Source organism: Cryptomeria japonica, chromosome 4 (genome assembly GCF_030272615.1).
Source record: "Cryptomeria japonica chromosome 4, Sugi_1.0, whole genome shotgun sequence".
Lineage (NCBI taxonomy): Eukaryota > Viridiplantae > Streptophyta > Pinopsida > Cupressales > Cupressaceae > Cryptomeria > Cryptomeria japonica.
In genome coordinates, this window is record NC_081408.1 from 309,272,501 (window position 1) to 309,295,209 (window position 22,709).

The 22,709-nt window shown below is 37.0% G+C and overlaps 1 protein-coding gene across 7 annotated transcripts in view; it reads right to left on the minus strand.

Moving 5' to 3' along the window:
* Positions 1–22,709, minus strand: part of LOC131054237 (peptide chain release factor 1, mitochondrial) — a 150,660-nt gene that overhangs the window by 73,133 nt on the left and 54,818 nt on the right. For all 7 annotated transcript variants that reach the window (XM_057988706.2, XM_057988697.2, XM_057988725.2 and 4 more), the window contains 5 exons: positions 2,945–3,128; positions 2,762–2,810; positions 2,540–2,618; positions 1,633–1,707; positions 1,444–1,521 (listed from right to left, as the gene is read on the minus strand). In XM_057988706.2, coding sequence (XP_057844689.2) covers positions 1,444–1,521; positions 1,633–1,707; positions 2,540–2,618; positions 2,762–2,810; positions 2,945–3,128 — 465 coding nt within the window. The remainder of the gene's footprint in view (positions 1–1,443; positions 1,522–1,632; positions 1,708–2,539; positions 2,619–2,761; positions 2,811–2,944; positions 3,129–22,709) is intronic.

Here is a 22,709-nt window from a genome sequence, read left to right on the forward strand (position 1 = left end):
AAAAAGGAGTAGTGGTTCTCAAGTATATTCCCTTAGATTCTCTAGGTTGCGGATATTTTGGCAAAGCCATTGGCAAAAGGTAAGTTTGAGATACTAGGAGAGAGAATGGGTGTAATGGAGAACGCTTTCCTCTCAATGAAGGAGTGTTAGTTTTCTGTAGTTGTTGCTTGGCATCTGTTCTCCTTTAACAGGGCACACAACTTTTTCCAGCCTTTCCTATATTTAGCTGGGTGCAAATATCTTTATTTCTTTGTAAAAGCATGTTGTTTGCTTTTCTTATTTTAGATTAGATTATGTCAATTAGCTGCTGTTCTTATTTTAAAACAAAGTGTTTCTTTTTTAAACTTTAGTTTTTTTAAGTTAAGATTCCTCTCTTCTAGCCTAGGCACTCCACTGAGATTAAGATTTATTCATTATAGACCCTAATGTTCTCTTGTTCTTAAAAAAGGAACTAGGGCACACCACTGAAATATATACGAAGAGCAAATTTGGATGTTGAGCTAGTGCAATGTCATTCTTCTTTCAGTTTTACTAGAAGGTTGAAGCAGCTTTGCGAGTTCAGATCTGCAAGTATGTACAGTTCATATTTTCAGCAGTATGTATTTCTAGAGTACTCAGATTTGTTGTTTTGATTAGATCTTTTGTTTAAAGCTACTTAGAAGTCAAGGTTTAAATTTCTAAATGCTAAATCTGCTTACCATGTTCTGAAATTTTAAAAGTACTATCAGCATTTTTTCTTCAATTACTGGAGAGTAATGATGATCTATGAAGCTATTCTACCCCTTAAGGAATCATCTTTTTTATTGTGTGATTTTTGTTTTAATTTTGTTTCACTTGTCCAACTATTATATTTGTATTGTAGTTGCATTACTACAGTTTGGAATTCCAATTCTCAGTTCCAATGCTTTACACTAATTCTTTTATAAAATCCCAACTGACCGTTCTTTTGATCATTAGAAAATACTAAGTATTAATAAATATTTTTTATAGTGGCCTTTCCTACCACAGCACAACATTCTTTTAACCACAATTATTCATTTATGTTTGTTTACAATTGAATTTACGTTCCAAACCCCTATTTGTCAGAGAGGCCCCATCAATTAAAAAATACCAAAGTACCCAGGTACAAGTCTTAAAGTTCAAAGTTCTGATATGTTCTTTGCCAAAAGTCTTAAAGTTGAAAGTTCTGATATGTTCTTTGCCAAAATATCATTTTATAACTGGGAAACATTAGTTCTGAATTCCTTTGAAAAAAACATAAAAGGTATAAATTCTTTTAAGAGCTTCTTCATTCTTGATAAGCTGCTATCAAAGCATTTCATCAACCAAGATTTAGTTCTGAGAAAGGCCATTCACATTGCAATTTGTTCCAGGAAATTTGTATAACAGTACAATCATTGCAATAGTGTAAGTAATATTGGAGTCTCACTATAGAAAACGCACATCATCAGCCTGAGGGAGAATGGCAACAGATGCAGCACTAGTGTGGATACGACCTGCTTTTTCTGTCACTGGAATGCGCTGCAAAATTAATCATGACAAATATTATTAGTTCGTTATTACCAAAACCAATGTCTGTGAAATCAGGAATTCTTCACCGAACATAATGGCAAGACATATATCCATGCAAACCTGGACACGGTGCACTCCACTTTCAAATTTGAGTTTTCCATAAACTCCAGCCCCAGATATTGCTGCACATGCTTCCTGTAATATAGAGTATTCAATATGAAATTATTTCACCAATTACTTGTAAACTTTTGCAGTTTTTAACTTTTAAGTACAACATGTGAACAATATTTGTAATAAACTTTGTAAATATAGGATGCCAGTTTCAATTTTCCTTATAGGTATGTCATAGATTACACAAGAAAATCAAAGTGGGTTCAACTTTGCAAGAAAATCAAAGTGGGTTCAACTTTGCAGTGATCCATGCAAGTTCTTAATCATCAATAAACTGTAAAAGTTTCATACTGGGCCGTAACAACAAAATGAGTGTATAAAGTGAACACATACAAGCCATTTCTAAGTTCCAAATTGTAGAATTCAGTACCCAACATTAATTGGAGCAAACAAGGATGAGCATAATCTTGATGATGGGTCATTGTAATCCAAAATGTCAGTGCAAAAAATCTTCTACAGTATCTAAGAAAATTTTTGTTCTATTACTTTCATGGACTGTTAAAACCTTATATTCTTAATTAGTATAATCATGCTTCTTGAACCATGCTGGGGCTTGATCAGGCATATATGTAAAGCTCAAAATTAGATATCTCTGTTTGTTGAATAGAAAACGTTGAGCTAGAATTGGTGTAAGCGATTTTGTACGAGAAAAATGAAGCAAAATATTTTGAAGCTATCACTGTGACAATAAGCTGGTTACCCTAAAGAACATGGTTATAGTACATAAAAAAAATGTACTTAAGCTTTCCATATCTCCCATTTCGAGTTTAATCCTGCTTTCTATCCCAGATCTATCTGGTAAGTATTGGATTACATGCCTCAAAAAATTCAACTCAAATTTGAATAGTAATTGTACCTTGTACCCTCGAAGATCTGACTCAGTCACATCAACAACTTCAAACTTCCATCGCCTTTTCTGGGCATATCGTTCATACCTGTATCTCTTCACCTCATTATCATCTGAACTATTTGTGCTAAAAAATAACTATAAGAAATGGACTGATGCTTAAAAATTAAGTAAACCTAGAATATGAATACAGAAAACAATGGATAGCATATTACATACGCAGATACACACATTTTAAATAAATCCATAGCAAACAATGATGCTTCCTCCCCTCCCGTGCCTGTTCAATACAAGCTCAATATAAACACTAAAATCAGTGACACACACAACAATATGAATGTCTTCAAATTTGTTTTTTTCAGAACAAATGTGCTTGTCCTATTCATGGATGGATATCAACTTGGGTAGTCTTACCTGCTCTGACCTCCAGGATGCAATCTCTTCCATCTGCATCATCTTTTGGAAGCAAACACTGAAGCAGCTTATACTGAAGATTTCTTTCCTCTTCTAACATCACTGGAAGTTCTGCAACTGCTAGATCACGCATTTCTTTTTCTTCAAGAGAGTCACTTGCCATTACTCTCAAACCATCAATCTCCTGCATAAGAAAAACAAAATTCTTAGATAATGTCAAAGTTAAAGTTGATAAAAGCACATTAAAATCAACTAAAGGTTATATTTTAGTAGCCTGCCAATTTAACGCTCTTGGATAGAGGCTAGAAAGAGTCAGTTTACAAAACATCTTTTAGCAAGTATCATGAAGAGCCAGATAATTGAATGTACTGTTTACCAGCTACAGCATAGGTGAACTATTAACTAATCATGACTCATGTACAACAGAATAAGGTATTCTTATAAATCTACTTAAGGAAGGTGTAATGTTCCCAACAATAATTTTATGTAAAAAATACTTCAGACTTGAAAATGTTACAAATATGTTGCCAAGACTCAATCTACCTTCCCAATTTTTTCACGAAATATGTACCCAAAATTGACAATTTTACTCCTTGTCAACTAGAATCTTTATGTATATTCAAGGACAATTTCTTCACAAACTATGTACCCAGAATTGGCAATTTTACTCCTTATCAATTGGAATCTTTTTTTATATTCAGGAGCTAATCAATAAGCATGAATTACACAACAAAATACAAAGCAACTTGCTGGAAAATAACAGTCTCACAACTGAGCATAAACTCTAGAAATTAATCCTTAGAGCATACAAACAACATTGACTATTTTTGTACCAAATAACTTAGGAAACTCCCCATATGCAAGCTGTTATTAAAAATATGAAAGAAATTACTAATGGTAGACTGCCACCTGATCCTCCAGATTATAAATCTCCAGGTAAGAAATCTCAATGCCATTTTGGGATTCAAACACCAAAAATTAATTAAATATTTAATATTCAATTTGGCCCCTGAATATAACATAATTTTTTTGCAAGTCCAAAATAATGAAATATTAAATAAAAAAGTTCCCTTTCACCTTCCCTAAGTCCAAACCCCCACAAGGGTTGCTGCCACCAAACCCCCATGAGGGGCACTACCCCTCAACCTCATTGGGGTCTCCACTCCCAAATCCCCATTACTTATAGGAATCTGTAAATAAAAAACTTGATTACAATGAGGGGGTGATGGGGAATCAAGATATAACTCTTGAGTATACCTACTTAAATGTTATCATTGCAAAACTTGCTAAAAACCTCTTTACATGAGGCAACTTCTACATATGACATGGCTAGTGTTGCATTTAAAGTTGAACTTGTTTTTTGGTCTATGGTATGTATTAAATTCTAAATTTGATTTATATATGATAAAATTTAGTAATATGCTCAACAAATTTATTAATATGTGTGTTTTTGAAGAATATTTTTAAACATCTATCTACATAAAATGTTCAGTAAAATTGTTGAGTTATTGCCGAGTTTCTGGCGAGTCCTGAGTTCTAAAAAAATTTGGGCCTACCAAGTTTTTCAACTATGGATGATAGCTTGAACTCATGAAGCTCCAAAATCAAATTGCTTTTGTCATCAAGTTATGGCAGCTCCAAAATGGGAGAAATATGTTGTCCGAGCACCCTTTTAAGGTATGATACATGAAACACATTGTGAATTCTGTAAAGTTATTTCAATTTTAATTAAAGAACAAGTTATGAACTATGAATGCTATATATGGATATGAGGAATTATGTCAATGTCTAATAGTTCTGATTTTTATCTGCAGGTCTGAAGGAGAGAGATCATTTAATATTTTCTATGTCTTCTCCAAATGAATTCAATTGGCATATATATCATTTAGGCAACCGGTCAATTGGTGTATTGACCGGTCATGCCTTTTAGGCATGACCGATCAATGCACCCATTGATCGGTGCCTTTACAAATATACCATTAACACAATGCTGATTATCGGTTCAAAAACCCCCGATAGCATATTGTAATATCATAATATAATGACTGATCAATTTAATGAATCGGTTCATATAAACACCGATGATTCAAAGTGCACGATGAATATAATCCAACCGGTGCATTTGTTAACCAATGTTAATGCCAAATGAAGCGGTGTATTCATTAAACCCGATAACAAATATGCTCAATATAATTAAGCCCGATAACAGATGTGAATCGGTGCCAATGTTTATGCATCCGATAGCAAGTATGTATCGGCGAATTTAACCCGATAACTTATAGCATTTAATATGCTATTGGGTTAATACCCCGATAGCATATTAATGCCAATTAACAATTGACATTAATATGCTATCGGGTTGTTAGCCCGATAGCATAATGATAAGCAATGTTTGTACAATCCAATAATCATATGCAATATAAATCAAACATGAAGCATGTAGATAAATAACAGAACAAGGAAGGTTAGGAAGATCTTATCTTGCATAAGCTACCATGCATTAACACTCCCTCTTAGCTTTGGAAGATAGATAAGGCAACCTGCATCACATTTCCTTTTCATAACTAAGATAATGTCAGTCAGCAAAAATCATTTATACATGAGAAGTACCATCAAGACATATGATACAAAATAGAAGAACATCACTTGAGCATGTGACATAAAGTATTATTTTAACATGTGATAAAAGTAAGAGAATCATCACCTGATCATGTGAGAAATCACCAAAACATGTGATCTGTAAGATTCATCAAGATATCACCTAACACATGATATCAATATTGCCTAACACGCAATACTTAAGGATAAGTCTATGAGAAAGGTTAGTTTCTCATCATATCCAAGTTGTGATAAGTGCAATAACATTTATAAATGTTTATCACAACATAGTCATGGCACATCCATGACTTACTAGAGATCCAACATGATCAATGGTTGAGATATCACCTACACGTGATATCAGTATTGCCTAACACGCAATAAAAGGATAACCATATGAGAAGTGCTTAAGTTTTCATCATATCCAAGTTGTGATAATGCAATAACATTTGTACAAATGTTGTATCACAACATAGTCATGGCACATCCATGACTTACCAATGATCCAACATGATTACTGGTTTGACTATCATAAGATCGTCACCTTATGATGTCTACATACAAGTGTTCAGTATCTGAGAGATCGTCACCTCTTAGATATGAACACAGGTGGCAACAAGCCAAGAGATAGTCCAAACATGACAAAGAAGTTTACACCTTAAACATCTTAAATATATGTAAGTATAGATTACAAAGCAGATTACCTTTCTATCATACCTAAACCCTTTCTGAAGTGATCAACCTTCACTCTGGAAAGTGGTTTGGTCAGAATACCTACAGTCTAATATCCTGTACACACATATTCTAACTTTATCACATTCCTGTCAACCATATCTCGTACATAGTGATATGGAATCTCAATATGTTTGGACCTGTCATGAAATACTGGATTTACAGAGAGTTTTATACAGCTTTGATTATCACACTGAATGACTGTAGGTTTCATAGGTTCTCCAAATAATCCCATGAGCAATTTCCTTAGCCATACTGCTTCTCGGGCAGCCATTGAAGCTGCAATATATTCAGCCTCTGTGGAACTCTGAGATACTGAAGATTGTTTTCTGCCGATCCAGGATATCATGGCTGACCCTAAACTGAAGCAGCACCTTGAAGTGCTCTTTCTGTCAGTCACACTACAAGCCCAATCTGAATCTGTAAATCCATGTAGATCTATGTCAACCTTTTCATATTTAAGACCAAGCTTTAGGGTACCTTGTAGATATCTCATTATATGCTTTACTGCAACCAGGTGTATCTCCTTAGGTTCACACATGAACTGACTTAAGGCATTAACAACATAGCAGATATCTGGCCTTGTATTTACTAGATACATCAGGGACCCAATCATCTGCCTGTATTGAGTGGGGTCAGTAGGTCTTGATTCTGTTGTTGCTTCTTTAAGTTTATGGAAGTTGGTTTCCATAGGAGAGGTCATGGGTCTGCAGTTTAGCATTCCAAATCTTGTCAATATGTCCAAGGTGTACTTCCCTTGGTTCAGTACAATATTATCAGAATTCTGCCATACTTCCAATCCTAGGAAGTAATGAAGAAGCCCCAAGTCTTTCATATCAAATTCTGTGGATAGATCTTTCTTGCATTGATCTATTAGGTGATCATCTCCTGTAATTAATAAGTCATCAACATATAAAATTAATATTAACATATCACCTTTATTTCTTTTGAGGTAGAGATTAGGATCTGCATCATTCTTAGAGAAACTTAGCTTTGAGAGATAGGTGTCAATTCTTTCATACCAAACTCTAGGAGCCTGTTTGAGCCCATAAAGAGCTTTCTTGAGTCTACACACATGAGACTTTGCATCATGAATTTCAAACCCTTCAGGTTGCTCTAAGTAGACTTCTTCCACGATCTCGCCATTTAGGAATGTTGTCTTAACATCCATCTGATGTACCTTCCACCCCTTTGCTGCTGTAATGGCTAGGACAGCTCTTACTGATGTGTACCTGGCAACAGGTGCAAATGTTTCTTCGTAATCTATTCCTTCCTTCTGTGAGAACCCTCTAGCTACAAATCTGGCCTTGTATTTTTCAATACTGCCATCTGCAGCATGCTTGATTTTAAGCAACCATTTAGAAGACACGATAGACTTCTTGGTTGGCCTAGGAACAATCTCCCAAACATCATTCTTCATAATGGACTGATATTCTTCAGTCATGGCATCTATCCATACTTGATGTTTGAGTGCATCTGAAACATTGTTAGGTTCAGCTTTAGAGAGATCATTCATAAGTGCAACATAGTTGATGAATTTATTAGGCCTCTTGCTTTCCCTGAAGGTTCTTGAAGGAGCAGCGAACTTCTGAGCTTCTGCTATAGTTTTGGTGGCCCATAGTGGTCTTTTCTTGCGATTATCTGTAGGTGGGTCTTGTGTTTCACTTATAGTTTCCTCAAGATACTCCCTCTGAAGCTCAGGAGTAGGTTCTTCTTCTAGGTTAGGAGTAGGATTATGAATTTCAGGTTCTATTGTATTTTGGGCCCTTTTGAAAGCTAAATCTTCTTCGAAGATTACATCCCTACTGAGTTCAATATTTCTCTGCCCTTGTACATAGATTTTGTAGGCTTTAGAAGTTTCACTGTATCGTACAAGTATTCCCCTTTTTCCAGAGGGTTCTAGTTTTAGTCTTTTCTCTTTAGGTACATGAATATAGACCGGACACCCAAATATCCTAAGATGGCTGATATCTGGTTTTGTCTTGGTAAAGACTTCCTCGGGAGTTTTATCTTCAAGGTGTGAATGAGGACATCTATTTTGTATGTACACAATAGTGTTAGTTGCTTCTGCCCAAAGGTTCAAGTTTAGATTTTGATCTAGTATCATGGCTTTGGTAGCTTCTACTATGGTCCTATTTTTCCTTTCAGCTACTCCATTTTGTTGTGGATTATAAGGTATTGTCAACTCCCTCTTAATCCCAGAATTTTTACAAAAGTCTTTAAATAGTCCTGATGTGTATTCCCCCCCATTGTTAGTTCTTAAGGTTTTAATTTTGTTTTCAGAGAGATTTTTTGTTAATGTTTTAAACTCTTTAAACCTACTTAGGATCTCTTCTGATTCTTTACATTTCAGAAAGTAGATCCACGTCTTCCTAGAGTAGTCATCAACAAAAGTTACATAGTACCAAAATCCCCCTAGCGAGGGTACGGACATAGGTCCACATACATCAGAATGAATTAACTCCAAAACTTTGCTAGTTTTCCTAGTACTATTCTTAAATGCATTTTTGGTATTTTTACCTAAGACACACCCTATGCATGCCTCTGAATGATATTGCTTCAACTTAGGTAGACCTGTGACAAGGTTTCCCATGGTTGACAAAGCTCTATAATTCAGATGGCCTAATCTCCTGTGCCATACTTCATTTGCATTAGTTGCTTCATGGATCAATGCTAGATTGGGCTCTGTACATAGCTCATACAAATAGCCTTGTCTTCGACCAATGACCTTAGCGTCTTTGATGGAGGATCTCTTTGGCCAAGCCAACACCTTGTTTTCCATGAAGGTCACTCTGTATCCTTGATCTTCTAATGCTGATATGGAGATTAGATTTCTTTTGATGCCTGAAACATATAGTACTTCTTCAAGTCGTAGTGACATGCCTGTCTTCAGTTTGATGGTGCAGGTTCCAATTCCTCTGACTGGATGTGAAGAATCGTCTCCGATGGTTACTTCCTCATCATCTTTCTCTATCATGGAGTCTAGTATTTCTCTAAAACCGGTGATGTGTCTGGATGAACCACTGTCGATCACCCATGAGTTAGATTTGTTTGAAGCATGGCTTGTAAGTGCTGAGTAGAGGACATAGTTCTCGGAGTCATTTTCTAGTTGTGCACTTTCAGTTTGGACATATGAATCAACTTTGATTTCTCTTAAAATCATTTTGATTCTAAACTTCCAAGCTGAAAAATCTTCGCTACCTCCGAGTCTATCTTCGAATCTGATAGCGTTGGCCATTATGGAAATGTGATGTAGTTTGTAACTTAGTCCTTGAATTTTATCAAAATTGAATAGCCTTAGGTTCGATTACCTTGGCTCTGACACCATGTAAAGTTATTTCAATTTTAATTAAAGAACAAGTTATGAACTATGAATGCTATATATGGATATGAGGAATTATGTCAATGTCTAATAATTCTGATTTTTATCTGCAGGTTTGAAGAAGAGAGATCATTTAATATTTTCTATGTCTTCTCCAAATGAATTCAATTGGCATATATATCATTTAGGCAACCGGTCAATTGGTGTATTGACCGGTCATGCCTTTTAGGCATGACCGATCAATGCACCCATTGATCGGTGCCTTTACAATTATACCATTAACACAATGCTGATTATCGGTTCAAAAACCCCCGATAGCATATTGTAATATCATAATATAATGACTGATCAATTTAATGAATCGGTTCATATAAACACCGATGATTCAAAGTGCACAATGAATATAATCCAACCGGTGCATTTGTTAACCAATGTTAATGCCAAATGAAGCGGTGTATTCATTAAACCTGATAACAAATATGCTCGATATAATTAAGCCCGATAACAGATGTGAATCGGTGCCAATGTTTATGCATCCGATAGCAAGTATGTATTGGCGAATTTAACCCGATAACTTATAGCATTTAATATGCTATTGGGTTAATACCCCGATAGCATACTAATGCCAATTAACAATTGACATTAATATGCTATCGGGTTGTTAGCCCGATAGCATAATGATAAGCAATGTTTGTACAATCCGATAATCATATGCAATATAAATCAGACATGAAGCATGTAGATAAATAACAGAACAAGGAAGGTTAGGAAAATCTTATCTTGCATAAGCTACCATGCATTAACAAATTCTACTATTCTCTGGTAGTTCTAATTTGTATGCAAATTCTATTCTCCTTAAGACCTTGTAAGGTCAATAAATTGTGGCTTAATATTTTTCACTCCACTCCCCTTACAAGAAGATTGCCTATAGGGTTGTAAGTGTAACATTGAAAATACCATGTCTCCCACCTCAAATGTCCTCTTTAAATAGTGGCAGTTAGCATACATACTTTGCTAAGTTTGAGCCTCATGTAGGCTCTCCTTGAGTGCATTCAAAATGTCCAAACTTTGTTGAAGCAAATCCCTAGCTCCTAATACTCTATTGTCCAAAATAATCAAATCCACAAAAGAAAATGCATCATATCTATAAAGTGCCTTGACAGGAGTCATACCTGTAGACATATTATATGTGGAATTGTAGCAATTCTTCCCAAGATAAAGCGACTTAATCCATGTTGTTTGCTGCCCTATAATATAATTCCTCAAATAACCTTCAATCCATTTATTCACAATCTCCATTTGTCCATCTATTTGAGGGTGATAACTAGTACTTGAAGCAAAGTTGCATGGACATGTATACGCATACAAATATGGATACGGTATCGGATACGAATATGGCCATTTTTTAAGACCCCCAATATGGATACGGCTGGATAGGACATTCATAAAAAAACACATACACATATATTTAACAAAAATTTCTCTGCTATTAGAGGACATTTCCATTACTTTAAAAGCAATATAGACACATAATTGCTACATAAATAATTATAAGTTGAGTTAACAATTTAAAATATGCAAAAATCGTAGAATTGCATTGGAAGATAACCCAAAAAAATGGGTCGCTGAACTATGAAAACATTTCATTTGTCTTTCTCATTTGGTGTTGATTTTGTTTATACCATCTTTTTTTTTTAAAATTGCATGAAGTTTTTTTAAATTAAATTTAGGAAGATTTACATCAAAAATTAAAAAAAATCAAATCACATAGTATTTGGCACGGTTGAAAAATCAATGTTTTTTGGGCACACATGGGTACAGTATCTGACGTGTTTCCAAGCCGTATCGGATATGTATCTGTTTGGGATACAGGGATACGTGTGCCCAAGGAGGGATAGAGGAGTATCCGGCTACTTTGGCTTGGAGTCAACTATGTCCCTATCAACCATAAAAACTCTTGCTAAAACAAATTAATGAACTTGTCATTGTTACTCAATGTTTGTAGGCAGCCCGTGTGGTCTAAACACCTCTCTAAAAAAAAATCAGCCACTTGTGGAGCCTTAAATTCTGAAGATATAGCATAAAAATGAGCATACTTAGTGATTTGTCCACAATCACCAAAATTCAAACCTTACTGTGTACCCACGAAAGACCCATGACAAAATCCATAGAAAAGCTCTCCCATTTCTGATTTGGAATGGGTAAAGTCTGCAACTGTCCAACTATAAAAGTCTCTTTTGCTGACAAGCCAAACACTCCTAACATGCTTCAACACATCTATCCTGAGTCCCTTCCATGAAAAGCGCTCACTTGCTTGTAGATCTTGTAGTATCCCAAATGACTTGCTAATGGTGTCATGACATGCCCTCAATATCTTCTACTTTGTGATCAATTTTGGAACAAGATACACCCAATCCTTATAGAGAGTGAGTTCAATAGCCACCTTGTACATGTCATCTTGTAGTTTACCATCCAATATGTCAGTAGCAATTGTGTTTTCAGCATACTCAGCTATTATGGAAACCCTCAAATCAACAAATATATCAATCATGGAACACAAATAGCGCTTCCTAGATAATGCACCAGCCACAACATTATTCTTCACCTTAACAAACTCAATATCAAAATCGTAAGCCCATAACTTAGCCACTTCTGTTGTCTATCATTCAAATCCTTCTAATTGAGGAAGAACTTCAATCTATTATGATTTGTCTTCACCACAAACCAAATACTACCTCAACTTGGCCAATGCATGCATTATGACTGACAATTCAATATCATAGATACAGAAGCTCCTTTCTATCTCCTTGAGCTTCCTCCTCTTAAATGCAATGGGATGTTTGTTTTTCTTCAAATTGCTCCAGTTCCCTCTCCTGAAGCATCACACTCCAAAATAAAAGTTGAAAATCTAAAACAACCAAAACAAGACATTAGCTCGTTACCTCCTTGAGCCAGTCAAAAACGTTTTGTGTTAAACCACCCCAAGAGAAGTCCTTTTCTTCGTCAAATTTGTCTCACCAATCTCACCACATGAAAATCATCCCGCACTTTATGTCTCCTTAAAATCATATCAAGATGCTAAATCCTCTTGTTGCACAAAATCATAAACCCATCAGCCACAATAACATTGAATCCCTCAAAATCCTTTGTCCACAATCCCAACCTAATTACCAAACCCTGATCAATGAAGCTGTGAGTAGCCCCACTATCAATCAATAGTAATACTATTAGTCTATGACCCTACAAGATCATACTTGAAAAGGACGAGACCTAGGTGGGTTTGAAAGAGTGGCAAGTGCACCTCCTACAAAACCTCCTTCCATGCCCTCTTGCTCTCTCAATAGCTCCAACCTCAAGCTCTAGTTCTTCTACCTCAAAATCCTCATCAGAAACCACTTCTATGTGGTGTACCTATCCCTTTCTTAAGCATTTGTGCCTTGACTCCATGGCTCTCTAAATGAAAAGCATATTTTTTTCCTTTTGAAGTTTTTCTTGGTTTTGGTAGTAGTGCCTTAGGTTGAAGACCGACCTTTTGAAAAGACTTTTTATGCCATCCTATTGGTGGGACCTTAAAGTAGATTTTGTTCTTGCCCATTGAGTCCTACAAATTCAGCATTCTCTTGATGGCCACCTGTACAAATACTAGATGAAAAGCCTTGACCAAATTCTTGAGTGGTTCGGTTAGTTCCTCCACATCTAAGACAATGAGTCTCCTCTCTATCACATCGTGAACCATAACTAATACTTGCTAAAATTTTGCTACATAATCATCCACTATGTCATGCTATCTCCACTAGGCCAACTCCATGAAATGTATCTTAGGGTCCATCCTATCAAATCTATCCATGAGTTTCTACTCAAAATCAACATAGTTAGCAATATAATTATGCCCTTTTGTAATAAACCGATGATGCCAACACTAATGACCTATGCCCGATTGAAAATTCGATGGCTTCCCCCTCCAATATAGGGCTGAGTGAAAGATATGTCTCCAACTTTGGACCCAAGAACATGTAGTACGTTTTCCTGAACCATCAAAAGCAGGGAGAGTCAACTTGCTCAATCTTTACTACAAATCTCTATGGGGTTGTTGTGTAGGAAATTTTCTTTCTGTTCTTGATCCATTCCTTTATCTAAAATTATAGTAGTTTGCAAATGAAATATGATTTCTGATATCTGGGTCAAGGACCCGTATTCATCCATGAGAGCATTGATGACATAAGTTACTATTTTTTGCTCCTCTTCTTCCAATGGTGAATCCACTCCAGTTGAAAAGGTAGGCTGAAAAGACGTAGCTACTGACTCAATTGAGACTCAGTTATTATTTGTGTGATTTGCAAGACCATTCTAATTTGAATTGCTCACCTCATGCAGCATACACCCCTGAATTTTCATTTTTATTTTGGTATGTTTTGCCAAACAACTTAGCAACAATCAACATGTGATATGATGTCACTTCTGTAGCAATAGTTATATCATTTGATAAGGCAAACAAGGGGTCCCTACCGATGCAATTTTCTGATTTTGATGTTTATTCAATTGCTCATGCAATATGCTGACTATAAAGCTCTTAAAAAAAGAGAAGTTTTCTCAATCATTCATTGCAACTTGAAAGGGTCATACATCAATCAACAATACTAACAAAAATACCTTGAAAATGCGAGCTATTACAACCATTCAAACCCGTTGCAGTGACTCTGGGAAGTGGAAAGTCATCAGCTCTGATATATCAGTCTTCCATGATTAATTTGCAAGGTCTCCAAGGCGGCAACAAGGTTATAAGGCCTCCTCACACATAAACCAACACTCTTGAAGTGCTCAGATTTGCACTTTTACCACCTACCAGTCTGAAATCTGCTCAGAAAACTCCTGCAATAGGAACTGAGCACTGATAGAAGTCTGCTACAGCTGCTACAGTCTTGAAATAATGAAAATCTGCACAACGCTTTGACTGGTAACTTATTTAATGCTCACCCAACAGGAATACACTTTCCAAGCAGCAGTTTAAATTTTAAACCACTGCAATGAAAGATATGAAATCCCCAAGCAGATATGACCACACTTCACAAGGCATAGACTGTCTTCCTAAACCTGTAACAGGGACAGCAAGGCATTAAAATCTCCAAACTCAATCCAGATTTTCCAAAACACCCTTAGAAAGGATCTTCAGTAGGCCAAAGCTTCTGATCGGCCTCATATATGGCAGAAATCATCACCCCAAACACCTTATGATGCAACAAACAGTCCATACATGTGACCTCTGATACAGGATGGCTTGCAAACTGGGCGACTTCACCTAGAAATCCAGAAACACCTGAAACCCTTCAAAAAAACACATGGAAGTATTTGCCTAGCCTGGGAAAATACTTTGGAGCAATACCCATAAACATGGGATCAATTCACCAACCAGGGCATCAAAATTGGAGGTGTACAGCCACCCTGAATAAAGGGTTTGACCAGCCCAACTTAGCCTGCAAAACCTTAAACCAAACACACAAAAAAAATGCCATAAGCAGAAGATTTACCAAAATATGATTCCAAAAAGCTATCAAAAACCCATGAAGATTTCATCTTTCTGAAACCTTGAATCACCAAAAACTCTGTGAAACTCAACATATTTCATGAATGAAAATACCAGACCAGCTAGGGTGGGCCTCTCACCACCAAAACTAGCAAGATTGAAGAGTGTTTACATCCTCTACAACACCAAGAAAAATTCCAAAGCTCATTCCAACATCATCTCTATGTGTGCAAACTCTAAATGAAGAAATGAGAGACAAAACTCCAATTTATAGAGTTTGGAGGGAATTAAAGCACTTTTGAAATTCAAATATTTTATTTTCCCTCAAAAAGCTCTCAATATGTTTTAAACAACTTAAGTCTTGTTATGCCCTACATACACACCCCCATGTTTTGCTGGCTAAAGTGGGGTCCCCCTCTGTCTTTTTGTTCCTTTTTTCCTTTCCTCTTTCTTTTTCATTGCATTTCCTTTCTTTCGTTTCCTTTGTTTTCTGCTTCTCCTTTGTTGCCCTACGGGATTTTGCATCCCACAGGGATCTTAGGACTCTGCCCTAAGATCCTTGCTAACCCCAAAGCCCCGCTTCTCTGCTCTTTCCTTCTTTTTTTCCTTGCCTTCTCTTCGAGATTTTGGGGCGAAGAGGCTCTTAGGACTTTGTCCTAAATTTTCCCTTGTTCCGAAGTTCCTCCCTTTTGACCTTTTTCTTGTTTTTCTTTGTCGACCTTGTGGGACTAGGAGACCCACAAGAATCTTAGGATTTTTATCCTAAGATCATTGTCCGTCCTAGGTTCCTGCCCCCCACTCCTAGTGGCTAGCTCTTTCAAGATTTTGGGGTTTCTAGGAAAGGATGGATGTTTGGACTCTGTTTGAACACTTGGTCTTTTTTGCAACCCCAATCTCATCTACTGCATTAATGGTGATCTGACAAATTGGAAAACAATACCATTTAACAGATTTTGTTTTGCATTTTGATCACTTTGCATTCGATAGAGACCAAAAAGCTTAGAGGTGATCAAATTCTAAAAACCTCGGGCTTTGGAGATTACAAACATCGACTTCCCATGCCCTAGTTGCTTCCTCTTCCACTCTTGATGTCTTTCGTGCACATCATCATTGTGTGTTTCCTTCATGTTTTCGAGCTCTGACAGCAAGTAGGGTTTCTTGCTTGCTTCCCACACTCTCCTATTTTAATCATTGTTTAATGTTTTGCTCATTGTTTCTGTTTGTTTCCTGCTTTTCCTATTTAGGTTTACTTTGATTTGCTTCTTGCTCATAGCTTAGTCAATAAATTGGACCTCTTGCTGAAATGTATGTGCCCTAGCTTAGAATTGGCACTAGTACCTAAAAATTTGCCTCGTGGGAGTTCGGACCCCACATTACCCATAGAATTGACATGAAAACCAGAAGAATTGTGACCTAAATGTCAAAATGGATAAGTATGAAAAGCCTAAAGAACACCCCTTCCACACTTTGGATCATTTTAGTGCTCTCTCCTCGGGACTTTGAGCCCTGCAAGAGCTTTAAACTCTTTAAGATGCATTTAACTCACACACAAAACATCCATGCGGAACTTTTAGTCCCAAAGGGATCTAAGGATAAAACCCCAAGAACCATAAGTCTTCCGTGAACCCAACATCTGAAGTAATTCATTCAAAAGAGCATCCTTGTGTGACTTAGGTCCCAAAGGGATCTAGGAACTTAGACTGAAAAACCCTAAGGCTCCCAACAATCCATTTTACAAATTAAAACATGAACTTTCATAGTACATCCTTACAGCCTACAGGACTTCAAGTCTTGAAGGGATACAAGGATCTAACCTTAAAACCATCAACTACCTAAGAACCGGTTTCCGAGGCAAAACACAACAAACTTCAATGCATCCCTGCAAAACTTTGAGTCCCGAAGGGATTCACAAATAAAACCTTCAAACCTTAACCCTCTAAAGACTTGCTTCTCGAGTAAGATATATGCAAGAAGAGACTATCTTTGCGGGATTTTGGGTCCCGCAAGGATCTTTCAACCAGATCCCAAGAACCTTGATCCACATGCAATACCGGTCCTTGAACCTCTTGTCTCCCAAAACCCAAAATTGCACAATTGATTAGAAATGATAGTGAACACCAAGTTAATAGATTTTAATGGTTTTTCTTGGTATATAACAATAGCCTTTGACCCTATAGGTGTCTTCATTGTCTCAGGAAGAGGATATTGTTGTAGAAGCGACACAAGATATTTCTCAAGTCACAAAGAAAGGAAAGGCTTCCAAAGTTGACAAAATCCCCCCTACAATGAAGTATAAGTTCCAAGATATGCAGAAAGCATCAAAGTTCAATTTTGAGGTTCAAAACATTACAAATGCAGAGATTAACATATAGACATTGAGGCCCTCAAAAAAGACATCTTTGGAGATAATGCTTCCTCCAAGTACTAGAAGACCGCCAATTCAGACTTGGCACATGTAACAAATTTTCCTATGGCAATCCGGAGTCCTCAATTGATCCTCAGCTTTGCCCAACAATATGACCAAAGAGAAAATGCATTGATCCCAATGGCACAATCGTAGTAGACCTCACCCCTAAGATCATCTCCTTGACCTTTAATCTGCCTCCATACCAACAAATGATCATGATCTCTGAGAATATGGCTCAAATAACCTTTGAGAAAGACGAGACCAATAATGTTAGGCATTTGAATAGACACTAGCTGAAAATAGAGAGGAAGTCAGTGGCCAAAATTCACACCAAGTTGCAAAGGTCAGAATTTATCCCTGAAGTGGCAGATTTGATCACCATGCTAAACAAAGCAATGAGCAAGGAGTAGTCCACACCTAGATGTTCCATTATATCCATACTATTTTCAAGGAGAAGGATCACATTGATTGGGAAAGGTAGTCTAAAATAACAATCATAAGCAATTGATCAATGTGGAGGAGACAAAGAAGTTTTATATGACCTCTTCAGTGGTTTACCTACCAGCCAAAATGGGGAACTTCCCTGTCTTGCCTATAGAAGGAATCAGAGGAGGACCTGGGATGAATAAAGTATGGATTTCTATTCCCAAATTGGAGCATAAGGCAATTGAAATCCATGTCAAGAGACTAAATGATGCATTCCTGCATGCCATCATTAACCAGCTAACAGGGGGCACTAGATATGGAATGTCAAAGGATACTATGGATCTAATCAAAGGATGGGGATATTGGTTCATCCAATTTCCCAAGTCTACCTACATTAGATTTTTTGGATTCCATAAAGCACCATCTCTACTTCACTAGGAAAACCAAGGTACATGCAATCCTCACTACCAAGCACAAGCCAAGGGTCACATTCCCTTTCAAGTTGGGATATTATGAATGCCACTCACTACAGGTGGCAAGGACAGCAATAGATGAGCTACAGGCATTGAATCTCAAAACATTTGATGCCAAAGATAACTTTGATCCTGCTGAAAAGTTAAAAGGAATAATGTCTAACACTTTCTCTGACCATAAGCATGCCCTAGAAGACTTTTGGGCTAATTTGCAGGATGATTTTGAAATCAAACAGAGAAGATACTGCAAATTAATAACATATCAGATGCCAAGCTATGGGCTTAGGGATGATATTCCCAAGAAATTCTCAGATGATGGGGAAATTCTTGATCTTGTGTATGAACAGAAGAAGATGGCTGGTAGACCTCTTAGCCCAATTAAATGGTCTCCAAAAGAAGATGTGCCAATAGACACAATCTCAAAGAAAGTCATTGATAGGAACATGGCCTAGATAGACCTGAGGCAGCCAACTCATCCAAATCTACATCACGAGGTGACCATTATCAGTCACACCAAAGGGAATAACCGCTACACAGCCTCCAAGGGTACAATGCCCTTGATGTGTTAGAGAGTGCACCATAAATTTTATTTATATATCCACATTCCTTTATTATCTTTAATGCAATGCAATCTCTTACGAAAGTCTAAGCAAGTTGCCAATCCTCCTAATAGGGTTAAACTGAAGTCAAAGGACCCATCTGAAACTTCTCCCACAAGAGAATGTAAAAGACAGAGGACCAAAGGTAAAGGGGAGAAGAAACTTGAGGAAGAAATACAGGACAAGCCACTGCCAGATCTCATGTCACAATTAAAAGACAAACTGAAACATTCTAAATATTTGGCTAAGGCAGCAAGTGCAAGGGTAACATTTGGTTTGCACGCAAACCCATTGGCAAAAGTGATTCCTGCAAAAATAGCAATTAGAATGACTCGTAGAGAAGGGGAAAAAGATCGGTTGCTCAGGATACCTCAGTACCCTACCCCCCTCATCAAACACTAGTGCAGGTTTCTGCTTTCAGCTTGAGTTCTCCTAAGCATGCAAGGCACAATATCCACATTTCTAGTATGAACTAGAGTTTCCTTCCTGGTGGCGTCATGTTTCCTTTGTTCAAACTGAAGTATTGTTGACACACATCTTCCAAATTTGAATTGTTAATGCTAAAATGAGATGTCAAGGGCATGGCAGCTTGCATGTTGACCACAACCTGTAAACTAGTTTTAGGAAGGAATTCTTCCCTCTCTTTTCATACAATTGCCTATAAATGTAAAATTCAAACTCTTTTCAAGAGTTCGAAGGTTGAAGTTTGGTTCGATGTCTTGGCATAATTTATTTTTCCAAGCATTTTCTCGCATTCCTAGATAGGTAGATAAAATTCTGAAGTTGTAAACTTTGAGACAAAGAAATGGGACTCGGACTCGGCTCGGCAAGGCCGACCCGGACTCGGACTCGGCTTCAAACTCGGCTGGACTCAGGAAAGTGAAAAACTCAAGAAATTTAGAGATTTTTAAAGATTTAAAACTTGTTTCATGCACCCTTTATTGAATACACCTTAAAGACACAATAACATCATCAAACTCGGCTCATTTGATTACATACACAAATATACATCAATCACATAAGCATAAACGCAAATTGTAGCTAAAAGAAATAACAAACATAGATATATAAATATTGTAAAATGTATACAATATTACAAAACTCATGGAATAAAAAATCCATGTCATCATATGATCATCATCAAATGTTCCATACAAATACCAAAGGTAAATACAACTACATGCCTATGGCTCAGAGGAGCCTGCACCCTCCGGCCCCAGCCCCGGCCCCCTGCGAAGGCATCTAAGGCAGGTCTTGGATGATTCAACAGCCATAGCCGCTCCCCGTGACACCATGCCATGCTCACCAACATTAGGAACATCTGTGTCACTATATGCCTCTGAATCTCCTGTCTCTGCTCGTTCTCTCTGCTCCTCCTCTGCCATGGCTACAGTCTCAACCTCTATATCTACTTGGTCGATCCAATCAGTGTCAGACTCTGAGGTTAAATTTTCCCTACTTCTATCGACGCAGTTTCCCCCCATATTTTTCGACGGGGGTTTGGGGGCAGCGCCCCCAAGGTGGGGTCAAGGGGCACCGCCCCTTGCGTGCTCCCTGTTTTTCTCATTCTCAGGCGAAGGTTGTAGTGAACAAAGACGAGATCATTCATTTTAAAAAAACTTTTTAAATGCTTTTTTCTTGTCATTTTATTTAACCCAACTGGCGGCCGAGTTTCAGGCACTAGACTCGCCGAGTTTAGCGATTTTAGGCCAAACTCGCCAACCTGACGAGTCTGGCGATTTTTCCTCCTGGACTTGGCCGAGTCCGAGTCCAAGTCCGAGCTCTACAGACTCGGGAGGCATGACTCTGACCCAAACTCGCCGAGTTTGGGTGAGTCCAGGCAATTCTCGTTTCTCTGCTTGAGATATCAATGAATTTATGTTGGTATTCATCCCATTTTGAAGAATTAATGAAGAAAAGCAGTTGTTGAAGAAATGTTGTTTAGTTTTGGTGAATGCATCTATTTCTGGAAGTATCCCATAGAATCTTACATCATCAATAATTCAAATTGGATTGTTAATTGATCTAAATGTTAATGGTAAAATTGTTTTACATTTCTATCTCTGGATTTGGTAAATTTAATTGATGAAAGTTTGGTATTAATCATTCACTTTCTTGCATCCCTGATCTATCTTTTTTCGTTTCTTTTAAAACCCAGTTAAAATAGGAGTAGGTTTAAACATGTTCTTAGTTTGTCGATCGTAAAACCAACATGCCCCTTGAACAAATAGACCTCATTGACCACCTAGCTACACAATATCGTTGTGACCCGACTCTCAAGACCTCGAGAAGTCATAAGATTCTACAAGTTGTTTCTTTCAAGAGAGGTTAGGTAGAAATACTTAGCCTGTATTGCACTGTGTCACTTAGGCCATCAACATGTCTTCCCCCCACACACCAAGGCATCCAATTCAGGGGTCAAAACACAACATTGTAATATTCAAACACTAAAGTGAATAATTAAATATCACTTTGTTACTTTAGTGCAAATATTAAAAAAATATCCATCACCTTACAAAAACTTGCCAAGACATTGAAAACAAAAAGTTGATCATGTTGAAACATAACTGATACTGAAAGATGATAATTGGTGCCAACGTGGGCACTTAATATAAATACCAGTGTTCTCCAAGGACTAGTGAGAACAAACCCAGAAAAACCCAGAACTATCGGTGCCAAATGAGAAATTACTATGAATAGCAGTGTTCTTTGAGGACTGAGAACAAACACAAAAACCCCAAAAAGAGCAATGTAAGATGAGTACTTAATATAGATAGCAGTGTTTTCTAAGGACTAAAGAGAACAAACCCAAAACCTAGAAAGATCTAGAAAAACCTAAAATGCTACAAAGAGTGTTTTCACCAACACCCAAACTATTGTCAAAAACCAAGGAATCGTAACATGAGCTCTCCAAGAACATTACACTTCCCACAGACCTAGGAACTTAAGGAACTTAAGGAAAACCCCGAAAAACTAGCCAACACTTGTAGAACAAGATGGCGTAAACATGGAGACATTACACTTCACTTGTGAAATTCTTTGTATACCTAGTGGAATCCAAAGTGGCATTCAAATTCTACATTTGTTGCATCATCTAGATGAGCAACTAATTTATTTACTCCTCTTTCTGGATGAAAATACCAAGTTTATCTCCCTGATCTACCATATTTCTCTCAACTTTGCCTCCTATTCCAACACTAATTTCTATTTGTGCTAATTCCACCTTTTTCCTTTCCCTTTCTAAAGATCTCAAGTCTCTTTGACTCAACTACATGCATTCATTAATTGCACCCATATGCTAGCAGGATTGATGGCTCTAATACCAATGTAATGTCCCCAATCAGGGGTTTTACAATCTTCTAATTTTTATTTTTATTTTTCCTGAATTTTGAAAACTGAAATCAACTGGAACAAGAATGGAAAGCTTTGAATAGCTATCTAGAATTAATTTTTGAACCCTTAAATGCAATGTCACAACCACATATGCCAAATCTGAATCAAATCTCATTATCTAATACAAACCCTAGATAATCAAAATGAACTCATCTAAATCAACATCAATGCGCAAACTCTTAAATACTGAATCTATTTATTGAAACTGCTGTTTACATTTTAAAAGATAAAAAAAGTGGTATTTATGATGAACAAATGCATTCACCAATATGCAAATCTAAATTTATTTGTAAA